Source organism: Garra rufa, chromosome 16 (assembly GCF_049309525.1).
Source record: "Garra rufa chromosome 16, GarRuf1.0, whole genome shotgun sequence".
Taxonomy (NCBI): domain Eukaryota; kingdom Metazoa; phylum Chordata; class Actinopteri; order Cypriniformes; family Cyprinidae; genus Garra; species Garra rufa.
Window position 1 is genome coordinate 3,554,179 of NC_133376.1, and position 18,350 is coordinate 3,572,528.

At 33.9% G+C, this 18,350-nt stretch overlaps 1 protein-coding gene and 1 pseudogene across 1 annotated transcript; one reads left to right on the top strand and one right to left on the bottom strand.

The window, feature by feature from the left end:
• Window positions 1-18,350, bottom strand: part of LOC141289003 (cyclic nucleotide-gated channel alpha-2-like) — a 61,937-nt pseudogene that overhangs the window by 18,839 nt on the left and 24,748 nt on the right.
• LOC141288757 (zinc-binding protein A33-like) lies at window positions 6,592-16,101 on the top strand. Its single transcript, XM_073820927.1, has 6 exons — window positions 6,592-7,199; window positions 9,983-10,078; window positions 10,187-10,417; window positions 10,562-10,584; window positions 14,554-14,672; window positions 14,951-16,101. Exons 1-6 carry the CDS (start codon window positions 6,804-6,806, stop codon window positions 15,493-15,495), a joined length of 1,410 nt encoding a protein of 469 aa, XP_073677028.1. The 5' UTR covers window positions 6,592-6,803; the 3' UTR covers window positions 15,496-16,101.

Consider the following 18,350-nt stretch of genomic DNA (forward strand, 5'->3'; position numbering starts at 1 on the left):
ATCTGCATTGGCAACAATGATTTTACGTAATTTTTTACGTAATTAAGTAATTAAGTAATTTTTCTAGAAATTAAAGAAAAAAAATCTATTAGTTTAGTAACTTTTTAAAAGAAAATATGTCAACACAGCAGCAGAAACTGGGCTCAGTTCATGAGTTCATTGAGTTCCTGTAATTTTTTTCTTCTTCTTTCTCCACTATTACTGTACCTGATCTAATGATTGTAATATCTCATGGTATCCTGTGCATTTAATTCTGTGACAGTTCAGGTAAAAATAAATTCATAAATAACTAAATAAAGATGGCATCTGATGAAATTGTCGTTGGTGGTCAGTTTGTGTATAAATGTACGTTTTAGAGATTTTTAAATTATTATTTAATTTCTATTGGGAAATTAGTATTGTGGTATTTAAATATTTTATTGTAGATCAACCTTTGTGGAAATAAAAGTGCTAAAATCCAGCAAATGAACTTGACCGCCAGTGATTGCTTTGTATGTTTATGTGAAAAACAGCAAAGTTTACTTTTTAATAACATTTTAAAATAATTAACTGAAACACCTTTACACCCAATTATACTTTTTTCAGAGGGACCCATTGCAGATTCAGTGCAGAGGGCCCAGAATTCCTAGCGACGACCCTGTCTGTGACACTGTATTTATGTCATATATATATATATGTATGTTTATGTATTATTAATTTTTTTGTGTGTGTTGAGTGATCTGTGGAGAAACCAATGTTTTGTGAAGTAAAAAGATAAAAATAGATCCTTAGGTAAGATGCCCCCAGAACTGGCTCAGAATGCCCCAAGTGACATATTTTTTCTACTGATTTTACTTTAAATGTAATACTTGTTGTAATGAATGGGGTTTTTATTTAATATTTCCTTGAATTTCAGACATCTTTGGTTTCATTAAAACCTACAAAAAAAAAAAACTAATTACATTTGCATTCATATTGTTGCTATTATGACATATCTTCAGTTAAAATATGGACAATTAAATATGTAAATATTCATATGCCCATATAAGTCATTTAATAATACTTTTCAGATGAATGACTTTTACTGGGATTCTGCTTTGTCTGTCATTCAATTAAATTGTCAAAATAAAATTTTTAAATTGATTTAGTGATTCATTTGAATGAAATATATAAATATCAATAAGAATATAGCAGAAGTTATTTATTCTGTAAAAGTTCATCCAGGGGGCCTTAAGATGAGGTGGCCTCATTTCATATTTTATATATCAACTAAATTACTGTTATTACTAATATTTAGCTATTTGCAATAGTTAATATTGTATTAAAATTATATGGTAAGTTTGATTCTTAGATATCACTTTAATTATCAATTATGATGTTAATACAGTGCCTTGCGAAATTATTCATACCCCTTCATTTTTTTTGATCCCGTTGCATAAGTATTCATGCCCTTTTCTGGGACACTCGAAATTTAGCTCAGGAGCATTCATATTGCTTCTAGATGTTCCTACACTTCGTGTGGAGTTAAAGGAACTGTATGTAAGAAATTTATTTCAGTTAATCATAAAATGGCCCTGACATGTCACTAGACATTAAGAAATCATGTTAATTTTCAAATACTTCTATCACTGACAACAGTGGTTCGGCCAGGATATTGTCATTTAAAAGTGAAAGTTGCAGCCCTCAACTGATGTTGATGTTTTCATGTTGTGTTTTGGACTGAGGCTCCACCCTCCAGCTATCGACTAATCACAAAGTCAGTAGAGTTTCGTCATCCGGGTGGCCAGCTCAGCTGCGAACATGTGGGATAAAACATGTAGGTTAGGAAACCTAAAAGACCTCGTTATGAATTGGAAATACGTCGTGACAAAGTCCGAAATAACACAAGGATTTGTATAGGAGATGCCTTTGAAAGATGGAGACGGCTGAAAACGGAGAAGAATTTGAAGACAGACGCCATCGTTGCTGATTTTCTCCTGGACAGGTAAATGGGGGCTTGGATGGGGGCTGGCAGACATTTTCTAGAGTCCTAGTTGTTCCAATCTTATGTTATGGATAGTGGAGGCGACATGCTTCTGTGAACCTTCAATGCAGCAGATTTTTTTTTTTTTTTTTTTTTTAACTCTTCCCTAGATCATTGCCTTAACACAAGTCTGTCACTGAGCTCTACAGGCAGTTATTTTGACCTCAGGACTTGGTTTTTGCTCTGATATGCATTTTCAGCTGTTAGACCTTTTCTGAGAGGTGTGTGTCTTTCTAAATCAGACTCACTCAAATGAATTTGCCACAGTTTAACTCCACTCCAAGTGTAGTAACATCTAGAAGCAATATGAATGCTCCTGAGCTAAATTTCGAGTGTCCCAGAAAAGGGTATGAATACTTATGCAACGGGATCTTTTCAGTTTTTAATTTTTAATAAATTTGCACCAATGTTAATAACCTAATTTTTGCTTTGCCATTATGGAGTAGGGAGTGTAGATTGATGTGGGAAAAATAAGTAATTTAAAGTAGTTTAACATAAGGCAGCAACATAACAAAATGTGGAAAAAAAATGAAGGGGTATAAATAATTTTGCAAGGCACTGTAAGATGGCAATTCCATCACAAAAGATTTTATAAAGAAATGAATATATTTGTAAATCGGTTCAGCAATAGATCCATTCCCACTGATAATTGGTCTTCCTGGTGGGTTAACCAAATCTTTTTTATATAGACCACCGGTAACATTGGGTTGTGGACTACCACCCTACTGAAAAAAAAACAGCATATGCTGGTTAGGTAGGTTTTTTCAATTCAATTTAATTTAATTAAATTTATTTTTTTGCACAATTAAAAAGAAATACAACACCAAAGACATACTGATGCATATTCAATGCCGGAGAAGGCAAAAAGCCAGTATGGCTTATTTAAAGCCTCCACCAAAGAAAAATAAAAGAATAGCCAAAGAATACAAAACACAATATAATACAAAAAATGTCCTGGTAATACTGGTGATAAAACAACATGCATTACTCAATAAAATGAAAATACACTGAAAAATATAGAATTGACTAATTGCACAAACTAGTTCATCAACAGACCTCTTAAAACTCTTTTAAAGCTCTCAATTGAGGTGCGTTGTCTCGCCATATGAGAAAATCTATTCCATATCTGTGTTCCTTTATATCTTATTGAAAATTGGCCCCTACAAGTGGTGAAGTTTGGAGGATGGAGATCCATTACCTGCCTAGTATTATGGGCATGAACAGCTAAGTATAACGTGAAATGACCAGGAATCTTTCCTTCTGATAAAAATAATTTATACATGAAAACACATATTTGGAAGATGTTAATGTCAAAAATATATAAAATCTGCAATTTCTTAAATAGCGAAGCTGAAGATGTATATGCACCTGAACGAGCCGCTATCCTGACAAACCGTTTCTGGAGTATTAGAATTCTATGTAGCTTTGTTGCATATGTGCTCCCCCACACCATGTTAGAATATGACAAATACGGATAAATTAAGCTGTAATTTAGAGTACAGATACATTTTGTAGACACAAGATGGCTAATTCTCCTTATTATACCAATTGACTTATTAATTTTGCCACAAACATAGTCTATGTGTCCTCTCCAACTCAAACCTTCATCAATAATAACTCCTAAAAATGTTGTTGTTGTTAAATGTAGTACATAGTTACATTTCTTAATATTTAAAGATAATTTATTTAACTTGAACCAAGCAGTGTAGGCAACTAGGCCAATATTTGCATTGTTCATTAATGTACTAAAATGTGAATGTGAAAGAACAAGGGTTGTATCATCCGCAAATATGATGGGGGAAAGCACATCCGAAACACTAAACATATCATTTATATAAATGAGAAACAACAGTGGTCCAAGAATAGACCCCTGTGGGACCCCACACTGTAGTCTAGTTTTATTGGAAAAATAACCCTTAAAAGAAACAAACTGTACTCTATTTAAAATATAACTTGATAACCATTTATAGGTGATATCTTGGAAACCATATTTGTATAATTTAGCAAGGAGAATATTGTGATTTATTATCTCAAATGCTTTTGAAAAATCCAAAAATATACTGCAGGTGAACTCATTATTTTCAATTGCAGAAATAACCTTATCAATAAGATGAAGTAGAGCCATATAGGTTGAATGATTTTCTCGAAAGCCATACTGGTGGTTATAAAGAATCATATTGGAATCTAAATGAGAAATTATCCTTATATATGGAGCTCATATTATGACAAAACTTTTTGAATTTGAATTGTACAAATTTGAATTATTGACAAGTGTCATTTCACAAAACTGAATATTATATGGTATTTAACATAGTTCTGAATTCGATTTTTTAAAACTTGAATATTGAACATTTGAAATTGAACACAACTGAATTTTCAAATCTCAGATTTTCAAATAGACATGTATTTTCAAACAGCAGATTTTTGTTCCGATTTCTAAGACTTCAAATATTCAGTTTTTAAAAATACAACTTCAAGTTTTCAAGATGAAAAAAAAATTCGGAACATCAAATTCAGTGTTCAAAATTCAAAGCGCAGAAATTCAGATCGTACAGAAAGTAGGTCAGAGGTTATGCACAGGGAAGAGTAGATGATCTACGAAAAGTCGAACGAAGCATTTACTGTGACCGAGAGGGGGCATGTTTGGTTCACTTAGGCTAGTTTTGCCGTGGTCACAACATATTAACTCGTGGGAGCGTGATAATACGCCGTGGCCACAAGTTATTATTACATTCAGTACTCAACCTGATGTTGCATCAGCACTTTCAACTTTATCTGCGTGTTTGCTGGAAATAAAAGCCTGGATGAAACAGAACTTCCTACAATTAAATTGCTCAAAAACTGAAGCTCTATTGATTGGCACTTCAACTGCTGTAGATAAATGTAATAATTTAAAAATGTACAGTGGATGATTGTCAGATCATCTGTGCAGGTGCGGAATTTGGGTGTGATTTTTGATGCTCAGCGGACTTTTAGCACTCATTTTAAGAATGTTACCAAAGTAGCTTTCTATCATCTTCAGAATATTGCACGTATAAGACCATTTCTGTCTATGCCTGATGCAGAAAGGCTTATTTACGCCTTTATAACATCAAGGCTATTGCAATTCACTATTTGCAGGGCTACCTGCAAATTTGTTCAAGAGGCTGCAATATGTGCAAAATTGAGCTGCTTGTGTTTTAACGTACACACCATCTCGCAGTCATATCACTCAGCCTTTCTCAATTACACTGGCCTCCAGTTCAGTTATGTATTGATTTTAAAGTTCATACTTTAACTTATAAAGCAGTACATGGGCTGGCCGCACAGTATATTTGTTAGTTGGTGACAGTGTCTGCACCATCTCGGTCTCTCCGTTCTGCTGGCTGTCTTACTCTATATCAACCTCGCTGTAAACTCAAAACTATGGGTGGGAGATCATTTTCTTGTATCGCTCCCAGGTTGTGTAATTCTCTACCTCCTGCTATTAGGAATGCTCCATCTTTTGCCTGTTTCAAGAAATTACTCAAAACACATATTTTTAGTGAAGCTTTTTAAGTCCTCTATAATCTTACAGTTGTTGTCATTGTTGTTATTGTGATTTTTATTATGGGGTAGTGTGCTCTTTCATTGTTGTTTTATACTGTTTTAGTGCCTTGAGTGTAAGAAAGGCGCATTACAAATACAATTTATTATTATTATAAAAGAGCTTGATATTTCAGACTCTTTAACCTTGGGAATGACTGCTAAACTTGAATTTTGGTGATACCACACTTTTAAATGTCAACTGTGGTAAAATCTAAAAAAGATCTAACTTGGTTTGAAATGTACCCCAAATAAATTGTAGCAAAAGAAAGTCCTTTGGACAACACTGATTTGCAGTCATCTAAAAGACTAAGATCCAAAATATTAACCACTGCTGTTATCTCTTCTGGCTGTGAGTACTTGGCCTTTGATAACTTAGTTGTAGATCCTTGCCCCTTTGCATCTTCCTCTTTTGGGATTATTTGTGATATTGTATTTTTTCATTTCATTGTTTTAGGTGGTATGTGAAAGTTTTTTAGACAATCTGAAACATCTAGTGGTTAGGTCTTGAAAATATGTATAGCCACAGGTGTATCTGTTTAGTCATTTGTTACTCTCCATTGTTTAATACCCTGATGAAGGCTTTTTAATAGCCCTGTCTTAGAATAAAAGCTTTTTACTTTGCTTACTATGTGAGTGCCTGGATGTGGATTTTTCTGGTCAAGATTTTTTCTTTGAACTCAAAACAATGTTTGCAAATGAAAAAGTTTAATTAAAATGATTAAATTAGAATTTCTTTTTTCATGTTTATTTAAGATGTGCTAACACTGATTTTATGTATTTATTTATTTGTGTGTTGTTTAATTATTATGTTGCTATATACATAGAAATGCATTCACAGTCTCACTCTAAATATTTTATTAAAAGTATTACGATTTAATTATCTTAAAATGACTAACATGTTTTCTGTATAATGCCTTTAGTTTGATTATTTTTCAGTTCATTGAGTCCATGAGATGAAAGCACAAATAGATTCAGTTCATCAGAAACTCCACCCTCTCACAACCTTTACCCAACCAGGAAGTGTCTAGTCTTAGGATTTCTCCTTTACATATCATACTGAAAGCTAAAAAGAGTGTTGTGAAGATCAGAGAAGACAATATAAATGAGGATTTTGGATAAATGAACTGAACAGAAAAGATTTTAATTGTAATTGTAATGGTTATTTACTTTTCAATGTAAGGTTCAGAAAGTGAAAGTAAATTGTAGATCGTTGCAGCTTTTACAAGAAGAGGAAATGGATTTAAAATCTGCTGAAGATCTTTCTTGTCCCGTGTGCTGTGAAATCTTCAAGGATCCTCTTATTCTGTCCTGTAGTCACAGTTTTTGTAAAGAGTGTCTTCAACAGTTCTGGAAGACCAAGAAAACTCAGGAGTGTCCTGTCTGCAGGAGAAGATCCTCAAGAGAGCGGCCTCCACGTAATCTAGCGTTAAAAAACTTATGTGAATCATTTTTAAAGGAGCAAAATGAGAGACGTTCATCAGGATCAGAGGAGATCTGCAGTTTACACAGTGAGAAACTCAAACTCTTCTGTCTGGAGGACAAACAGCCTGTGTGTTTAGTGTGCAGAGACTCAGAGAAACACATCAATCACACATTCAGACCCATCAGAGAAGTGCTTTCATCTCACAAGGTAAGATACATTTCTCTCATTTCATACACCAAGCACAGGGCTTTGCTAGTAATATTTGTGTACAGAAGAATGTTCATCCTTGACAAGTTATTTATTTAAAAATACATATGACCTGCAGATTTTAGGCACAAAGGGGACTATTTCTTTAGAATGACCATACAACATGCAATTCACTGATTCTTGAGAAGTGGGACAAAACAGGGTGCACAATTTAAAAATAAATAAATTAAAAAATAAACCCTTGTACTCAGACAAATGAAACTACATTAATGTATCTTATATGTACTAAGCTACTGAGATATGCATTGATGCAACCTCCCAACTTTTCACTCTTTTTATCAAGATGTTTTTTTAACATTTCAAAACACATTCTTGTGTTAGCAGACAGATTACACTTTCACATGTGACCAACAATTCCACAACAAAGATAAAATATCATAATGAAATATTTTCAATATATTCATCTAACAGAGTTGACACATCAGACAGTAGCGGTGAAAACCAAATCAAATACATTGAATCAATCAATACCTGTATTAAAACCAACACAACAAACAGTATGTTAATGTTTAGAAAGCTTTTATTCAAGAGTCACAAAGTATTTTGATATATCATTGGAACACAAATTATCTATTTTCTCTCATCTCAGAACATTATGTCTGCTGTGCATCTGCTTTGGTAACAAGATAACTTTTAAAAACAAATAAAACAATTAGTTGTTACTGTACTTCTATCCATTGACCAGGATCTTAATATTCACATTTAAACATCTTAACTACTGATTCAAAATTGATCAGAATTAGGGGTGGGCATAGATTAATTTTTTTAATCTAGATTAATCTAGATTAAAATGGCTAATTTGAATTCTGCTGAAGGCATTCAGAATATGTGTGCTACCCAAATAATGACTTAAAGTCTTTGAGAATGGATCATAAAGCTCATAAAGCTGTTCTATGATAATTTGTTGATGAAAATAAATTATGTTCAATTAGATGTACTTGTGTTTACTAACTAACTAACAATGAAATTATTTTTTCTACCTATTAGATTGTGTTTTTTAACGTCAACACCTACCCAGCCCATTACATGTTACACCGTACTTTTATTTTGACAGGTTGCCGTGAAGTTTCTGTGTCATACAGCATGATATGATGCTAGTTTTCTCAAATGAAACGGTAAAAGTGACACTCACAGCAGTTTGGGAGATTGAGTTTATCTGTTCATGTAAGATGAAAATGCCAAAAATTACCGGGAGCGTCACGCGTGTTTCAGTATGCGTGTAGTAAAAGCTCGTCTCCGCAATGCATACATACAGCTAGGCAAACGGAACATATCGGATTCATCTTAATTCATCTTTGTCTTTTTGCATTTCAGTTTTCACAGACACTAGTCCATATCGCGATTTGAATTAAGTGACTGACCAACATTCGATTTATGAATCCAAAAAACGACGAATTTACGTGGCATTTCGCTATAGTAGATTCGGTTTTTATGAATGGAGGACGACGCGATCCCATCTGTGTTTTGGCGGAGGAGACTTAAACGCGCGACCATATTCTATAGTCTTCGGTATACATCCGCGTTAAACTATCAAGGTGAAAGTCACCATAGCTTGCGTAGTTTAGACCCAGCTCCCAACCCAAATTTGAGAATAGATTAACGGCGATATTTTTTTATCGCGCGATAAGAGTTTCACGTTAACGCAGCACGTTAACGCCGATAACGGCCCACCACTAATCAGAATACAAATTAACTGTATTATGTTTAGATGTTTTATCCAGTGTTATGTGTTCTCTCAGACTTATGTTCCCTGAATATATGTTCCCTCAACCCTAACTCTGCTAGAAGTGATGACTATTAATCCACAAAAGTAATATATGCTGTATATTTAGTAATTATATGTTATTAGAAAAATTAAACACTATTTTATATTTAATAAATTTTGTTTTTAACAAAAAAACGACAAAAATATGACTTCACGTTGAATGTCAACTCTGTCATTGACTCGTCACCATCAGACATGAAATCTGACAGTGTTGACAAATTTGTAATTTCTTTTAGAAAACAAATGGAGTTCATGTAGTAGCCGTTTTGTATTCTTTGTTGATGCTAGATGGTAATAGAGAATTAAATGATCTAAACATTTCAAATAATTGGAAGATAGTGTTGATATATCGTTGTGAAACAGGAAACATCAACATTAGGTTGTAAAATATTCTTAAACCATAAAACTTACCAGGGTCTGTCTGACATTGATGTACTCTGCAGAGGTGGATTGTGGCGACGGGGTCCGTTACAGTGACAGCTGCCTCTGATATTCCCTGATTTTATTACATTTTAATGAATGTCTGACAGTGTTGACAAAAAGTTTGGACACAACTTTGAAATCTTATGAAACATGCATGTGTCACTAAAAAACAACCTTGCTTTGATAAGAGATATTATTAAGTTCTGCTTTTGATAAAACAAGCTCTTTTTCATTATTATATTTTATAACACTTGAATGATGGAACCCTCTGTGGACAAACTGTTTTAGATGTAATGAGAAGACAATAAGTGTCATAGATCTGATAAAATAAGGATAAAATTAAACTGAAGGGGATAATTGTGTTAAATACATTCTGTTATTAATCCCCATAACATTTACAAATGAAAACAACCTAATAGCAGTTACAATTGCTGGACATGTTTTGTCTCATGTCTCAAGAATCAGTGAATTAACAATAACTATCAAAACTAAACCTCTTACCTCAAGTTTTACAGCTTTTCATCTTAACTTATAGGAGGAACTAAATACAGCACTGACATCCTTACAAAACAAGCTCAAACATGCAGAAGAATTGAAAGCAGAGTGTGATAAAACAGTTGAACACATCAAGGTGAGGATATCGAGTAAAGAGTCAAACATTGACACAGAGTTTCTGATGGACATTAGTGGAGTGAGTGTTAATGCAGAGCTGACTGAAGTGAATGTGATGTGATTTCAGTCTCAAGCTGAGCACACAGAGCGGCAGATTAAAGAGGAGTTTGAGAAACTTCATCAGTTTCTCAGAGATGAAGAAGAAGCTACAATCACTGCACTGAGAGAGGAAGAGGAGCAGAAGAAGCAGATGATGAAGGAGAAGCTGGAGGAGATGAACAGACACATCTCAGCTCTTTCACACACAATCAAAGACACAGAGGAGATGATGAAAGCCAATGACGTCTGCTTTCTAAAGGTGACAACTGAATTTAGCTTCATTGCTTGTGAACAAAACAACCTGACAATTACCCAAACAATGATATTATTTTGTATTGGGAGAAAGTATAATGAGTGTTATATAAGATATTAATAGATTTTTTTCATATTCTATATTTTCCAGAACTTTAACGTCACGATGGAAAGGTAAGTTGAGCTGCTCGTGTTTCTTCTCTCAATGAATCTGAACTCAAATCCACTGCAGTTCTGACTCCCCCATACAGAAATGTAATATATGTGCTTATATGAAATACCCATGTATTAAATACATGTCTTGTATATGCCATATCCATATATGATTCCTATTAGAAAATGGAACAATTTCATATATTGACATATAAGTCTACCCCATACAGAAATATGTTTATGTATGTATAATACATGTATTGCCATATATGGAATATATATAATTATTAATATATGTGAGATATATGCATTTTTTTATTATGTTATATACAAATTGGACATATATGAAACCATATATTTCATGCATATTTAATATTTTAATATGTGATCTTTGATCTTTAAATACAGGACACATGTGAGACACTACACTCTACAAAGTTGCAGTGCATTGCACATTTCACACCTTGAGCCTTAAATGTTAAATGGTACACAAAGAAACATCTTTATTTAAACAGAATTTATTTAAATAGGAAAAAAAATGTTACTGACATGCACAATCAAACAGAAAAAAAGAAACAATTACATATATAACTGATCAAAACACTGAACAGGCATAAGAAACAAAACATCAATTGTAGTGGTCCAGCTAAAGGTCTACAGGTTTGTATTCCCACAGCTTGGTTAGTTTTTGGTTTATTGCCATCCCCAGAAGGCCCCAGGTGAAGAAATGTCTTGATTCCAGCATCTGTATAAAAAAAGAAAAGATAAAAGTTAGATTTTGATAAGATAATTACAAAACATTTTCTGAACCATATACTTAAGACTTGCAATCCAACATTGTACCAAAGTGATAAACTACTATAAGATGACAAATATACTGAATATTAAACAGTTGGTAAAGTTAAAGATTCTTTTAAAACTGCAGAATCCTAATTATGTATATATGTTTGTAAGTTGTAGTTGTAAAATATTCCCAGATACCACAAGGACATGGCAGAACAACAGAGCACAGCCTGCATGGCCCCTCAAATAATATGTCTCTATATACATGAAGAACTAAAATATAGTAGCCCAAATGCTCAATGACAGAGTTCACAGCTAAGGGTACAATTTAATTTGCCATTTAACATCAATTAAAGGTTGTATCAGCGATTTCTAGCCTAAAACATAAAGTGTCAAATTGAGCTGACCTTTATTCACGATCCGCTTGCTGCCTGCCCCATAAATTGTCTGTGAAAAAACAGCGTCTCTCTGGTCAGCCTAGGGTCCGAGATATGCCAAAAAAACAATCGGCGCTATCAACTATTCCACACATAAACAAACCGTGTTCCAACCAATCAGCGTCAGGGGGTTCGTGTTGTGGACTTTCCTACTGGTGCAGGGATGTGAGGGAGGCGGAGCGAAAGTCCACAACACCAAACCCCTGACGCTGATTGGTTGGAACAATGTTTGTTTTTGCTATGGAATGGTTGGTAGTGCCGATTGTTTTTTTTGGCATATCTCGGACACTAGGCTGACCAGAGACGCGTTTTTTTTCACAGACAATTTATGGGGCAGGCAGCGAGCGGATCGTGAAGAAAGATCAGCTGAATTTTACAGTTTATGTTTCAGGCTAGAAATCGCTGATACAACATTTAAATAAAGTGTTGACATTCATAATACCTAATATGTGCATTGTTTTGGCCTGGAGAAAACAGGGTGGAACTATTACATGGATTTTTGAATGACAATTTTGATTAAATCCCCTAAAATAAGGTCCGCCGTTCACACAAACTCATAATCCTTTCACATTTTATTCTATGACATAAAAAAACACCAGTTAAACCCCACTTTTGATTCGTATTTTAATTTTTAAACTCTTATGTTTCTTAAAAAAGATGGTTGCTAACATGCTGCTAAATGGGACTACAGGGCCTGTCGGAGGCATTAAACATCATCACGCCGAACAGTTTATCAATTTACTGTGTTTTGCATTGTAGTTTAATTTATAGTGCAATTAATTGTAGAATTATCAATTAATAGTTTCCCGGACCACATTTACTGCCTTTGTCACAGTGAAAGTGAAACTTTAATAATCTATAGTGCTTAAAGCCACGTTTAAGATAAATGGTTACGGCCATATGAAGCTGTTAGAAAGCATATAGATTGAGGATTTTCTTGAAGCAAGGATAAAATAATATTTTGTGTACCCACCCTAACAACATGATAGCTAAAATGTGGTACTTCATTCACTAAAATAAGTTTAATCTTACCATATCCAAAACCTCTACAGTTATTTATAGATTAAATGCACTAGAATTTTATTAAATAGTACACGGAGACACATATTTTGTTGATTTGATTTGTCTACATATTTAACCTTTTCTGTGTAGACGCTCCATCATTACCATCACTGCCATCCACATCTGCAGGTTCGGCCTCCATTTCTGTTTTCTGAGAATTTCGGGACTCATTACCTATTCATGGGACACAAACGAGAATAGCACAATTATCAGCAAAGATATGAACAAAATTTACTACGATAGATTAACCATATTTTTAAAACCCCATAATCACATAGTGTACTGTTACCTTTATGCAATGTACACAACATGCATGTTCTTATGCACCCACTCTAGGCATGTCACTGACATGCCAATGCACTTGGTGCAATATAACCAAGTACTGCAATTTACTATATGAATTCAAGGTGCTTTTATTTAAATAATTCCATTTTTTGCAGTTTTATAGTTCTAGTCTAGACTACATCTCAGAGATAAACGTTATGGTTTTCATCCGTTATTTTTGTCAGACAGCTTAAAATAATTTCCAGATGTGGCATTGCTTATCCAGTGAAGACAATGAGCTTACAGTATCTCCATACAGATCGTTCATTAACCTACCCAGTAGCTAAAATTAACTTTAATGCAAGCAAATTGCAAAACACATCAATGCAGCTGTAAACATAACATCATATATAAAACAATGCAAGGGAATATTTTAAAAAAACTTATCTGCTCTATATAGAGACAGAGGCTCTTGCAGACCAAAACAATCATATAACACTTAGTTTCTATGAAATATAAGCGTAGGAATAAAGCGTTGAGTAACGTTAAATTAGCATACATTACCTGCACCGCTGCCACATTCAAAGGCGTTTCATCGTTTCCTCTCAGTGATGTCGGTCTGTCTTCGTGCCCGTCTATAAAATCATTGTCGTTTATTATGTGAATGTATTGGCCCATTTGTTATCCTTCCACTTACTAAGAAAAACATCTTACCGCAGATGACTTGTATCATTGCCCAGCTCAGACTCTGCCGTTGGCGCGGGTGAGTTTGAATTTTGGCGCATGCGCAGTAGCGGTGTTGTGACATACGCACTCAATCGCTCATGTATTTTAATGAAATGCGTTTTAGTTCATTGATGATGACAGCACATATGGACAAACAGTTACATGAAGTGTTTTCCCCCTCAATAACTCTATATTACATTCGTTTTACTACAAGTAGCTAGTACATTGGCATTTTTTGAACAGGTTATATATTCATCTGTATTTTTTCCCCAGAAAACTGAATTGAAACAATAAAGTTAAGCAAAAAAATATTTTGTTATGTGATTTACAATAAGCAGTATCTTTTAGGCATAAATGGTTAATAAACTTGCATGAATTCAATATATACATTGGTAATTTTGATATATATTGTTAACATATATGGTCTTATCATATAATACAATATACAATTTTAATATATATTGTAAACATATATGGTCATAACATGCAATACCATATAAAAGTTGACCATATATATACTTTCAATATATGTTTATATACAAATTGTACTATGGGAAATTCATATATGTTATAAACATATATCTACATATATCCAGAAGATGTATATATGTGATAATAATATATTGCCCTATATTTAACATATATGAGAGTAGCACTTCTGATATAGGGACATATATGTCATATATTACATTTCGGTATGGGCTGAATGTTCTTCCAGAGTCCAGATCTCACAGCCGGATCCACAGATGAGTTCTGGAGCTTTGATTCATGTGCCACATTACTTGGGTAACCTGCCGTTCAGAGTCTGGAAGAAGATGCAGGAAATTGTCCAACACAGTGAGTCTCCAGCAGATTGACTTCAGAACAAAAGATTAAATACTTCAGATATAAACAAAGACATAGAGATAAACAAACAGGATAAAAATACATGTAATAATCGCTTTATGTTCGATGGAGTTGAAGTGAATCTGTATTTCATAAGATCATCAGGTCATACAGCAAATTTATAATAACTACAAAACACAGTCTACTCCTCATGGTGTGTTTATGTATTAGGTTTATATTTCTAATATCATCACATTTCATCTGTTAATCTGATTTTATTCTCTTTGCAGCTCCATTGACTCTAAATCCAAACACAGCACATTGTGGGCTCACACTCTCTACTGATCTGACCAGTGTGTCGGACAGTGATGTAGCTCAAGATGTTCCTGATAATCCAGAGAGGTTTGACAGATATCCATGTGTTCTGGGTTCTGAGGGCTTTAACTCAGGAACACACTGCTGGGATGTGGAGGTTAAAGACAATACAGACTGGATTGTTGGAATAACCACAGCATCAAACCAAAGGAAGGGAGTGGTTTTTTTCAACACTAATGTCTGGTATGTGGGGTACATGGACAGCAAATACAGCTCACAATCCCCAGATCAACCCTTGACCTACTTGTCAGTTAAAGAGAAGCCTAAGCGTGTGAGAGTTCATCTGGACTATGACAGAGGAAAGGTGACATTCTCTGATCCTCTAACTAACATCTGTCTGTGTACATTCACAACAACCTTCACTGAAACTGTCTTTCCATTCTTATATAATCGCTGCACAACTTCCCCTCTGAGGATCTTACCAGTTAAACTGATTGTAACAGCAGAAAATTACAGTTAAATCTCATTCTGTTTTTAGATAATGTTTTCATTCTTCAATAACACTGTAATCGAAAGAAAATGTGTCTCATTAATCAATCACACTGCATTAATTCTAAACACAACATAAAATTAGAACCAACTAAAAAAGTATTTTTTAATAGCATTATAATAAATTCAATAATTAATATTAACATTTTTTACAATAATGACATTTTTAAATAAACATTTGTAATGATATGTAATAAAAAAAAACGTGTTTACAGTAAACTTTTAGTAATCTTCTTGGCTGTTTTAGTAATCCTGGTCCTATAGGGACTCTGCACATGTTGTGTGTCTCCTTTATCTGACACACTCAGTTCAGTTCATCAGGCTGGCAGTTCTTGGCAGTTAAATCCTCACTGTGGAGCATATCTATGTTCTCAGGGTTTTAAGACGCTGTTATTCTAACCCTAGCTCTGGGAACTTCGGAATGCATTGTTACAGTAGTGATGCAGAAAGTTGTTTGACAGTAAAACTTGATCAGCTACTCTCAAACTGTTGTTCAACTGTTGTACACTCAAACGTTTTTTTTTTCACATTTATTGTGCATGTTCTGTATTAGGATAACTAATGAATAAACAAATAATTATGTGGTATATGTTGATTAGATTGAGATGTTATTTACCTCTCAAAAATAAATGTGAGCTTGCAGTAGATTGAGAGGATGGTGTTTTATCATCCTGCAAAAGTCCTGCTTACGTCACCAGATTTATGTTATGAAATTGTAAAAAAAAAAAAAAAAAAAAAAAAAAAAAATTAACACATGGATTCACACTGATAAGCAAAATACTTTGACTTCTTGGAATTTTAATTAAATATTTTACTTTTATATGCATTGGCAACAATGTGTCACAGTCTGGTGGGTTGAGGAGTGGAGAATGGAGGAGGAGAACCGGAGTAAATGCAAAAAGAACAGTTTATTAAATAAAACACTGAATATAATACAAAACAAACAAAAACCAGGAGCAAAACGGAGAACATGTAACAATGTCAACATTAACGACGGACAAGGGGTAGTGAGCAGACACAGACTTAAATACACAAAAGACAAGGCGTGGTCACAAAGGAGATAACAGGATGACGAGGGGGAAATACAAATATGGGCAAGAACAAACCAAAAGCACTAAACCAAGAGGGGGAGAACAAGGACTAAACCAAATGAACTAGAAACATAGGGGGAAAAACACTAGGAGAACAGAACAAGACAGGACAAAATACTGGCTGCATCCGAAATCGCATACTTAATGAGTAGGTACTTAATTTCAATAAGTAGGTACTTAACAAGCGCTAAAAGAGTACAGCCAAATCTCGTTGAGTATGAATGCGATCCGCCATGATGACGTTATCATGTGATCTACGACGTTAAAACAAGAGCAACAGTTTAAAAGATATGAGCGACAGGTTTAATTCATCTATTTGTATATATTATCTATTTGTATATATTATGATGTTGATCAAATTTCTCATTTTGTGGTCTTCCAGAAGAAACAGATACCTTTATGATTGTAGTACGTTTTTAGGCTATAACCCAGTTTAATCCTTAAAGATGTTATTTTTTATTACGAAAACCTAAAATCGTAACCACTTGAATATGTTTTTAATTTATTTATGTGCAAAATTGTTTATCCACACGCAAAACTGGATTGAAATCTCCTTTGTTTTCCTCTTTTTATTGTAAGATTTCTCTCGTTTCATCCCCGAGGATTATAAATAACAAAAAACAACACATACAATTTTAATGCATTATGATTAAATGAATATTACGATAATTTAAAGATATTTAATCTTTTTTTTTCACGTGTAGAGAATCACATGTACGCAAACCCTTTACAGTTTTTTTCTGTCATTATGATTACTGATAAAACAGCCTACTATCTTTTCCTGCGGTTGTATGTACTTATAAGTTCTGCAGTGATAATAAAATAAAATAAAGGCGACTGGTGCACAGAACACCCAATGGCATCACGACAACCCTACCTAGTATGTTTCCCTCCTTGTTTGCAATGTTTGCAATATCTGCACAAAGGAGACGTCAATCAGCTGCTGGAAGATCACGTCTTTGGAGAAGACTTTTGATTTTACACTCGAAAGATTTAAGTATTACTTAGAAATTAAAGATGACCTCGGAATGCATTGCTAGACAACACCAACTCTTATGAACAATAATATTGATAAATGCTAACCACTAATTAATTATATTTTTAGTAAAATGAACTACATGCATTTTTTAATACGCCATATGCATGACATATTCATGACTATGCAGTCAATGTGAATACATCTCAATTCTCAGTCAAGTAATGAATTAATGCTATATTTTATTAACTGACAACAAGAAACATTAATAAATTTGTAAAAGAATAAATAAAAGTAACCTTTATGTTAAATAAATACAAGTCAAAGACACATAAAACAAAGCTTTATTCAAAGTAATTGTTCTGACAATCATGTGTTCACAGCCCGTAAATAACAACTGCCATCAACAGCTGTGCCAATTCTGCAGCTTTATTCTGATGAAGCAGCTGACCACCGTGTCCACCTTCACCTGTCTCTGCCGTCCATCACGTCCTGTCCCTGTAACATCCAGAAAAGTTTCAAGTCACCTCTGTGATTCATGTGCTCAATACTGCATTTACACCCGCATTTTATCCAACACAAATGCTCCTCTATTTATTTATATTAATAAAAAAGATCAGTTATGTTTAGTTACTATATGTACATGCGTTTATTTAAATTCCATTCATATAAAGTAAACAGTGTTGACAACAGTGAATTCTACTGTAACAGCACACAACACTCAGATGTCTATTATGTGCTCATCTGCAATTATTTTCG

Excerpts from the sequence above, each read along its gene's own strand:
- LOC141288757 (XM_073820927.1), top strand. The coding sequence starts at position 6,804 with ATGGATTTAAAATCTGCTGAAGATCTTTCTTGTCCCGTGTGCTGTGAA. Across the intron at positions 7,200-9,982 it reads AAGTGCTTTCATCTCACAAG|GAGGAACTAAATACAGCACT; the intron begins GTAAGATACATT and ends CTTAACTTATAG. Across the intron at positions 10,079-10,186 it reads AAACAGTTGAACACATCAAG|TCTCAAGCTGAGCACACAGA; the intron begins GTGAGGATATCG and ends ATGTGATTTCAG.